A 9,770-nucleotide genomic window follows, 5' to 3' on the forward strand; every position below is an offset into this window, starting at 1 on the left:
AAAAAAAAAAAAAAGAAAAGAAAACTAAAAAGAAACTCATCTTAGTGACACACTGCAGAAACAATTCAAAATGCACCTCCCTCCTCCCCGCCAAAAAGGAAGGGGAAAGGAGAAAAACCTTTCATGTAGCCCGGGAAGAGATGAGCAATATAGAGGAGGCGGTGGATACAACTTTAAACTTCTCTTATACTTTTGGTTGTGAGCCCAGCCTTTAACGGCTGAGTCATCTCTCCAGCCCAACTCTATCAACTTTTCAACCAGAGGGCACCGAGCATACACCCTCTCTTCCTCATCCTCTCTGAGTTCTAAGACAAAAGGACTGGCAACCTGAAATATTGTGTCCAGTAGATATGCACTTGAAGAACAACATTAACTTAGGTACAGTTTGGCAGACACAGGCCCCTCCCCGAGCAGCAGTTTTTAGTTACCTGAGGTCAGCTGCATCCTGGAATAGCAAATGAAAATTCCAAAAGCTGCAGTTCCTAAGTTAGAAACTGTACGGCACTCTGCCGAGATAAACCTTATCCATACGGATCGCCCCCTTACCCATCATGTCTACACCACATGCACGCCGGCTCACTGTTCACCTCAGGAGGCATCGGGCTAGTGGGCCAACCATCACTACATGTATCCATGTAACCCTTATTTTACTCAGCGGCCCCAACCCTGGCAATTCAGACATGGCACAGAGAAGCCATGGCCCCAACCCTGGCAATTCAGACATGGCACAGAGAAGCCGCACAGTGCTGTTTCTCAGTGAAAAGCTGAAAATTCTTGACTTGATGGCAAAGAAAAAGAAGTCAGTCCAAGCATCTTCTAACTAGTGTGAAGGAAGAAGACATTATTAATTGTACTTCTTTGTCCAAAAACTGCATAAATCTCAGACACGGTACATGACATGGTACTCTTAAGAGGGAAAAGGCATGACGTTTGCATCTTGTGTTCAGGAAACACCACACAACACAGGGTTGTGTTCTGTCCAGGTTTAGAAATCTACTGGGTGTCTTCAACAGACTGTCCACAGCTAAAAGGAGAGTCCAGAATACAAACCAAGCCAGTCCAGAACCAGGATAGCTATTCTACAGAACATTACTAAGACTGTAACACTTGCTAGGTGATATCTCCACTGCCATCTTCTAGACTTCTTGTGTTCATACACAGTCCTGCTTCCAACTGACACAAATCTCCACACTTCCGGTGGGGCCAGGTCCAATCTCGTGCAGGTAGTCCAGCTGTTGAGAGCTCAAGGGGACAATGTAGTCCAGCTGTTGAGAACTCAAGGGTACAATGCTGTCCTGCTCAGAAGCCAGTGTCATACACCTTCTTCAGGCTCTTCCGCTGTATTTCTTATGCACTGGCCCCTGAACTTTGGAGAGAGCACTATAGATGCCCCACTTTGGGTATGGCTCTTTTGTTTATTGTGACCTTGGGCCAGGCCTCCGATTCTCTATCTACACATTCAGTACTGGCAAATCACAATGAGCTGAGACTAGTTAAGGTAGCTCAAGTTCGTGTCCTCCTAAAGCCCATGTCGAAGCCGTAATCCCTAATTAGATGGTATTAGGTGCAGGCTTTAAAAAGTAACTAGGCTTAGGTCACGAGGGTAGAACGCCATCACGGGATCGTGGCTGCTATAAGAGACGTCAGGCTCTCGCTCCTCCAGCCTGTGAAAAGACAGTAGCCACCCACAAGCCAGGAAGAAGGCCTCACTAGGAAATGGACCTGTTAGCAACCTTGATCTCAGACATCTGAGACACCAAAACAGTGAGATACAAATGTCTATGGTGTAAGGCACTCGGTTTATGATAGTATGCTATAGTAGTCTGAACTCACTATATTATCTGGTACAATCCATACAATGCCCAGCACACAGCATTCAACAGCTGTTATTAATCCTAACAACCCAGAGTCTCAGCAAACACTAACACACTCCCAAGCACATCTCTGTCTACACTTTTCCTCTACTATTCTCTCTCCCCACATCTCTACGCACCTAAATCTGCACTTACGTGGTCAGTAGGAAGCCAAGTGTGGTGTCACATACCTGTAACCCGGGCACCAACAGCTGAGGCAGAAGAATCATCGCTCAGTCAGGCCATGCAAGCATGAGGACCTGAGAGGATCCCTCAGAACCCATGCAAAGGCCAGGCAACACAGCACAAGCTGCAATCCCAGGGATGGACAGGTAGTGACAGGTAGTGACAGGAAGCCCTGGGGCTTGCTGTCCACTCTGCCAAGTAGACTCTGACCAGTCCTCGGTTCAGTGAGAGGCCATGTCTCAAAAAATAAGAGAAAGCAATTACGGAAGTCACTTGACATCAACCTCTGGCATTATGGGAGGTGCACACACACATACAGGGATTGGAGGGGGGGGGGGGATAGAGGCAGAGAGAGACAGAGAGAGGCACGGAGCTAGTTCCAGGCAAGCCTGAGCTACACAAGCCCAGACTGTTATTTGTTAGCAAAAGAAAGAACAAAATAAACACAGAAGTGCTTTAATGTAAACCGTGGTGGCCGAAGAAAGAGAAGCAGCTGTCTGAGGGTCGGCTCCATCCACCATAAGCTTGCAGACAGCTGCGAAGCTGCACCTCATTCTAAAGACAGGGTTGCCCACTGGGCAGGAACAACTAACAGGCACACGGACGATGGGCACACGGTCCAGTAACTTTCTGCTTCCCATGAAAGCAACCTGCCCTCCTTATTCTCATCACCTTAGAGAATCATTCCTTCCCTCCACCCCTAGCCCCATCCCCCTACTCCCCACTCCTAGCCCCATCCCCCTACTCCCCACCCCAGCCCGGGAGCTCAGCGGCTGGCACAGGGCAGTGCTCAAAGTGCAGCAGCAAGCTGGGGCGGGCAATCACTCGGGTTCTTTTGTTTGTTCCTAATGATGGGGGGCAGGGCAGGTACTCCAAGAGGCTTTAGTCCCCCTTAACCATTTGTTGACGCCACAGCTGTTCTCCTACCCAAAGCCAATGGCAATGAATCACTGAAATGTGTCACAAAGAATACACGAGCAAACAACTGAACTCCAAGGACATTCCTCCTTCATCCAGTTCGGTGCTGCTGTGAAGAAACTAGATAAAGGCAGAGGCTACTTGTATTAAACAAACCACGTTTTCCCTTTACTAGTGTCAAATCTAAAATCCCAGTACTCTAGCTATAAGAAATCAAAACAAAACACAACTTTTTAAAAATTATATATCTATATTTAAAAAAACTTCATTAAAGACTCATCAAAAATAAAGCAAAAGGATGGGGAAGGGAAAGCAGAGAGCCAAGCACGAGCAGCCCAGAGCTCTGCTGTTTAGAAACAACCTAGCAATGGTCTCTACATTTCCCCCTGGTGTTTTATATAACTGTAATCACAAATTGTAGTAGTTGCAGCCTGTGTCCTTTAAAGCGTCTGATAAACATTTCTCCACGTTTTTTCCTCTTAGCTTTGCAGCTACACAGAGTAGATGACAGAAAATACCATTTCCTTCCACGACGACAACTACTACAGTAAAAACTGAGACTACCCTGTCGCTCCTGCAGCCGCTGAACTAAAATAAGATCTACTAAAAATGCCTAGCCACGCAGAGTGGTTAAAAATGTTAACTGGCTTTCAAGTGACACAGACAGACGACAGGCACGACTTACTAGAGCCATCTCTGTCCTGGGTCAGTTTCTTCTTTAACATCACTGCTAACTGTCCTCACACCAACGGCCAAAGCCCAGTGTGAGTGGTCAGACCCGCTACTGGCTCTTCAAGGCTGGGCTTCTCACTCACTGTGTGCCCCCCGTGCTGTGGTGAACAGTACCTGACACAATGGGGGAGACATGCCAACACACTGGTTGGAATGAAAAGAACTACAGACTCTGATTATGATGATTATGATTAGTCAGACAGGAAAGATGGCTGTGAGCTGAAGTTACCAGACACAACAGATGATGCGACTGGTAGAATTTGATTTTAACAGTAATTGTATAAACAAAGTAAACCAGCGAGGACTGGGATACTCTACAGATGAAAGACAAAGGCTGGAAAGAGCTCAGCATTTAAGGGCATTTGCTACCCCTGCAGAGGACCCAGTTCTGGGCCGGGCACCTACACAGAGGTAACACCAAGCCATCTGTTAATTCCAGCTCTGGGGGATCTAACACCTTCTTCTGGCCTTTCTGTGCATGTGCATACATACAGTACACATACAGACAAACAGGTAAATAGTCATGCAAATAAAGTTATGGGAACTGGATAGTTCAGTAGTTAAGAGCACTGGTTTTCTTCCAGAAGACTTGAGTTTGACTCCCAGTACTCATCTGGCAGCTCACAAGCATATATAACTTCAGTCTCAGAGAAGCTGATGCCCTCTTCTGGCCTCCTTGGGCACTCCACACATGGTGCACAGATAAACATGCAGGCAAAACCCCAGTACATATGTGTGCTGGTTTGAGTAAGAATGGCCCCTATGGCTCATACATTTAAACCTTACGGATTAAGATATACGCTCAGTTACTGTTCCAGTGCTAGGCACACCTGCCTGCTGCCGTGCACCCCACCATGATGGTCATGGATGCTAACCCTCTAGAACCATGAGCCCCAGATTCAGTGCTTTCTTTTATAAGTTGCCTTGGTCATGGTGTTTGGTCACAGCAACCAAAAAGTAATTAAGACATCATAAAATAAAACATTTTGGGCTGGAGAGATGGCTCAGCAGTTAAGAGCACCAACTGCTCTTCTGAAGGTCCTGAGTGCAAATCCCAGCAACCACATGATGTCTCACAACCATCCATAATGAAATCTGACGCCCTCTTCTGGAGTGTCTGAAGACAGCTAAGGTGTACTCACATATAATAAATAAATAAATCTTTAAAAAAAGAATTTATTTAAAAAATAAAATAAAACATTTCTTTGAAAAATAAACTTTTAGGGCTAGTGAGATGGCTCAGCGGTTAAGAGCACCAACTGCTCTTTTCAAATCCCAGCAACCACATGGTGGCTCACAACCACCCGTAATGAAATTTGATGCCCTCTTCTGGAGTGTATGAAGGCAGCTACAGTGTACTTACATATAATAAATAAATTATAAATTTAAAAAAAAAAGAAGAAAAAGAAACTTTAAAAGAAAAAGCAAAAAGACATAAGCGAAGAATCTTCCTTATACACTGAAAAGCAAAGCAGCATCACAAATCCTGCTACCCGTAGTGGTGGGGGCGGGGCAAAAGGCAATACAGGGCACATAATCAATACCATAGAGAAGCAAGAAAACCAAAACACCGCAACCGGAAAAACCTCTGCTTCCTGGCACATCGGAAACAGGTAGATTTCTGTGCATCGTTGCAAGCAGCAAAGAGGCAGTAAGTTAATGACTTTAGGCTGCCATTCAGTGGACAGTGTCCTTGCTAGCCTGAGTGTAAAAGAATGTGCTTACCCAACTTAGTTTCCGGATCCCTTCATATGCCAGTGCAGATATATGTATACAGTGCTAGACTTCAGAGGCACGTGCAAAGATTGAAATGTGCAGTCAGCCCAAATGCTGTCACACGCACAGACCTGATTGGAAACACCTTGAGAGAGACTCTAGAATCCGCCTCCCATCACCAGGATCAGCCAACTGCGCGCTCTAACTCACTCTCACACATATTTCCTTCTCTTTTACCCCACTTGTGCTTTGGAAGAATTCAAAGGATTTAGGAAGAAGGAATTTGTTAATACCGCATCCCTAACAGCTGCAAGGTGGGTGCGGTATGTCCGTGGAGTCTTCTGTTACAACATACAATCAGAAAGCATGCTTGTACAACTGCTGCCTTTCAGAAAATGGACTTAGGGCTATCCCTTGGGGGCTGCCTCGAGAGCGCCTTCCACTGAACCTAGGAGACGGAGGAGATGGAGCACTGTGACTCTTGAGTTTATTTAACACTGCAATTGTTTAATGACTAAGATCTCTACCAACTATCCACTCAGTCTCCTCAGCCTGTAGCATGACCGTAAACAAGTCATCTGAAGATGAGCAGTGGTTCAAAGTATTTGGGGATCAGCTGTCCTCTGTTTTGTTTTGTTTTTTTCCTTGTTTTTGGTTTTTCAAGACAGGGTTTCTCTGTATAGCCCTGGCTGTCCTAGAACTCACTTTGTAGACCAGGCTGGCCTCGAACTCAGAAATCGACCTGCCTCTGCCTCCTGAGTGCTGGGATTAAAGGCGTGTGCCACCACGCCCGGCCTCTGTCTTTCTTAAAGTGCACATACAACCCTGACAATGACTGTGACAATCAAGTGATCAAAAGGAAATAAAACGCCATAAAAGGCAGGAGTTATATTGGGCTGGAGAGATGGCTCAGAGGTTAAGAGCACCAACTGTTCTTCCAGAGGTCCTGAGTTCAATTCCTGACAACCACATGATCTGATGCCCTCTTCGTTATATGTTCAAGGCCCTGAGTTCAATTAAGCAATCAATCAACACAGGCCATTCTAAAACATGTCTCAGGAGTTTAAGTAAACAGAAGAATTGGAATATTTGGTCTGAGATGTCACTACATTTCACCTCTCAAACTGTCTTCAAGACTATATACACTGTTGTTCTAGTTCTAAATAAAGTCTGTTCTCTGGTACACCGAAAGTTCTGGAAAGTTACTGACTTGCTACATCATCACTCAAAAAGAGGACAAGGCCTAACATCTGTAAGGCTGAATCACACCAGCCATCCACCTCACAAAGGAATATTATACACATACAAACAGTATGTCTCTGAACGCATTTTCATTTTACTACACTGATCCATAACAAGAATGTCCACTGTCAAATACAATAAACAAGTAGCCAAAGACTGAGCCGCCACAGACTAGAGACTTCCAGGTTTTAGGTGCCTGAGGTACCGCCTCGAGCGCCTGACCTCTGCAGGCTGGTTTCTTCGTACACAAATCAGGAAAAATAATAACACGCTCTTAAGTTATCAAAATTAAATGAAATAATCCACACTAAGTTCTCATAATACAGCCCAGGAAAGGACAATTACATGGAATGTTTACTACTATGTTAGAAATTACCTTTTTTTTTTTCTTTTTAATTTTTGGAATATGGTCTCTGGATAGCCCTGGCATGCCTTGAATTTGCCATGTAGCCTAGGCTGAACTTGAAGAACTGGCAGTGATCCCCCTGCCTCAGCCTCCAGAGCGCTGGGATTACAAAACGTGAGTCACAGAAGGCAGGAGCTAGCATTTTTAAATGAAAATGGCACATAGGGATACCAAGTGAAAAGCATAATCCTAAAAATTAAAAAGGCACAGCTGTCCCCTAGGAAGATGGCACGTTTTTAAAGGTTTATTTTACATTTACTTATGTGTGAAGGGCCCACATGCATGTATGAATGTGAGTGCCCACAGAGCTCAGAGAAGTGTGTCAAGATTCCCCCGAGGCTCCCGTTGTGTGCTGTTTGAGCCATCAAGTTGGGTGCTGTGAACAGAACTTGGGTCCTCTGCCACAGTACCCCTTTGTAACCACCGAGTATGTCTCCAGCCCCAAGAGTGCAGCTTTAAGGTAGACATAAGGTGAGAACCATAATAGGAAACTTCTTCCTTTAACAAGAAAGCTACAGCCGGGCAGTGCTGGCCCACGCTTTCAATCCCAGCACTTGGGAGGCAGAGGCAGGCAGATCTCTGAGTTCAAGGCCAGCCTGGTCTACAGAGTGAGTTCCAGTACAGTCAGGACTGCACAGAGAAACCCTGTCTCGAAAAACCAAAAAAGAAAGAAAGAAAGAAAGAAAGAGAGAGAGAGAGAGAGAGAGAGAGAGAGAGAGAGAGAGAGAGAGAGAGCATGCTACAGCTAGGCCCTCATCTTGCCTTCAGTCCTAGATTACGAAAATGTACTGTAATTCCATACATGTAATGTATGGCATGGAAGTAAATCCCATCCCTCAGTACCAAGAAACCCACCAACTGAGCCCAGCCCAAGGGGCAGCAGCTGAGACAAGAGTCTATGGAGCCCTTAGCAGTCTCTACTTCTACTAACAAATCACCAAGAAGAAATTCATCCCTCAAGTCAACTGCAAAATGTTTTCGCCAATAAAAACTGCAGATCTTCATGTGAGCGAATCTCTTCAACAATAGGGAGTTGTTCTAGTCTGTGAATAGGACATGCCAGTGGAACCAACACAGTGGGAGCTGGACATTCCTGACACTCCTGTCTCCTGGCTAGCTTCTGGTCAGCGCTATCTCCCAACTGCATTTGGCTTGAAACTTTAAAATCAAGCAAAACATATGGTCAAAAATGTATGCTAAGCCTCATCCTTACCCCAGAAGCCTGTTTCCAATACTTCTGCACCAGAACCCGTTTTCTACCACCACCCTGAGCACACCACTAGAATAAGCATGAAACACAAAAACGCTTTGTCTTCTTGCTTGACCACCCCCCACTCCCAACAGTGCTTTGGTGTATTAATTTGTATACTCTGGAGAACATCGTGGGCGGCAGCAAAGCCAAGGAACAAACCAAGGGTTGAAGAGTCGTCCGGGTTGGGTTACCTTCTGAGTAAGGAGTGGTGCCTTATGAAACTAATTTTTTTTTTAAAGAAGACTAATATTAGCCTCTAAAAATGGGTTCACAAACCCACTTCACTGAGCTGTTTTAAGGACTGAGATAATAGCTTCCAAGTGCCCTGTGGTATTTATGGAAAGTAACTGCAAAGTAAACTTTACAGTGCTTTTCGCCCAACCGACCAGGGAGATGCTGTCTCCCAGGAATTCCACTGGAAAGAAATGAGCAAAACTTTCAAGTTTAGCAGTGTGTCCGGATCAAATGATCCAGATGCTATCTGAGAGTCAGGGTCTCCCTCCACCACGCTGCAACAAAGGTGCTTATCCCCGCGCAGTCCGCATCTCCGCACAAGGGTGGCTGGCCTTGCCCAGTTCAGCTTCTTTGTTGACCCTAGCCGCTGCTCCGGGGAGGACAGGCCTCTGGAGCTTCCCAAGCCGCTTGTCGTCCACGACTTCTGGGTACCACACTGCCGATGGGGTGTTTCCTCCAGCAAGTTTTAGAGCCCGTGAGGCAGCTGCCACGGTCCTTCTAGAGGGTCGTGTCCCTGTGCGGGACCAGCCGCATCCACGCGGGTCAGCCCGAGACCCGACCCGCCCGTCCGCTGAGCCGCGCCCGCCACGCTCCCGCAGAGGCCACCCCTCAGCTCCTCGGCCGGACCTGGAGTCCTGGGCGCCGAAACCGCTATTCCACCGCGGCCCGGGCCGCTCTGTCCCCATCGTCACAGACCACACACTTCCTAGCGGCACTGAAGCGTCAACTCACCCCTGAAGAGCAGCAGCAGGAAGAAGTCAGGCAGTCGCGCGCACAGCCGAAGTCGCAGCCACCGCCGGCTCAGCGCCATGTCGAGGGGAATGTGAGGGGCTCAGGCTTGGAGCGGAGAACCCGCCTCGTGCGCATGCGCCCAGCCTGCTTGGACCCTGCGACCCGCCTCCAGTTTCCATAGCGACCACGCGGCCCGGCCGAGCCGGCACCATAGTGACCGAGAAAGCTCAAGTCTGGTTGCTATGGATGCAAAGATGCTCCGTGCTTCCAGGTGCTACCTCTGTCGATGAATTTAGCGGGAAGAGAATTAAAAAGCGTGTCTGGGAGAGAGGCGGGGTAGATTTATGAAACTGTAGATTATCGCTACAGATCTAAGAAGGATTACTCCATTAAAATTTAGGAAATGATGGGGCTGGAGATGGCTCAGCAGTGAAGAGCACCTGTTGCTCTTGCAAGGACCCAGATTCCATTCCCAGCACCCATATTGTGGTTCACAATC

At 46.8% G+C, this 9,770-nt stretch overlaps 1 protein-coding gene across 1 annotated transcript in view; it reads right to left on the bottom strand.

Moving 5' to 3' along the window:
- Positions 1 to 9,405, bottom strand: part of Jam3 (junctional adhesion molecule 3) — a 60,149-nt gene extending 50,744 nt beyond the window's left edge. Inside the window, exon 1 of the mRNA XM_021206899.1 lies at positions 9,272 to 9,405. Within this exon, the coding sequence (XP_021062558.1) occupies positions 9,272 to 9,350 (79 nt within the window). The 5' untranslated portion in view covers positions 9,351 to 9,405. The remainder of the gene's footprint in view (positions 1 to 9,271) is intronic.
- Positions 9,406 to 9,770: the final 365 nt, after the last annotated feature.

This window comes from Mus pahari, chromosome 10 (assembly GCF_900095145.1).
Source record: "Mus pahari chromosome 10, PAHARI_EIJ_v1.1, whole genome shotgun sequence".
NCBI lineage: Eukaryota > Metazoa > Chordata > Mammalia > Rodentia > Muridae > Mus > Mus pahari.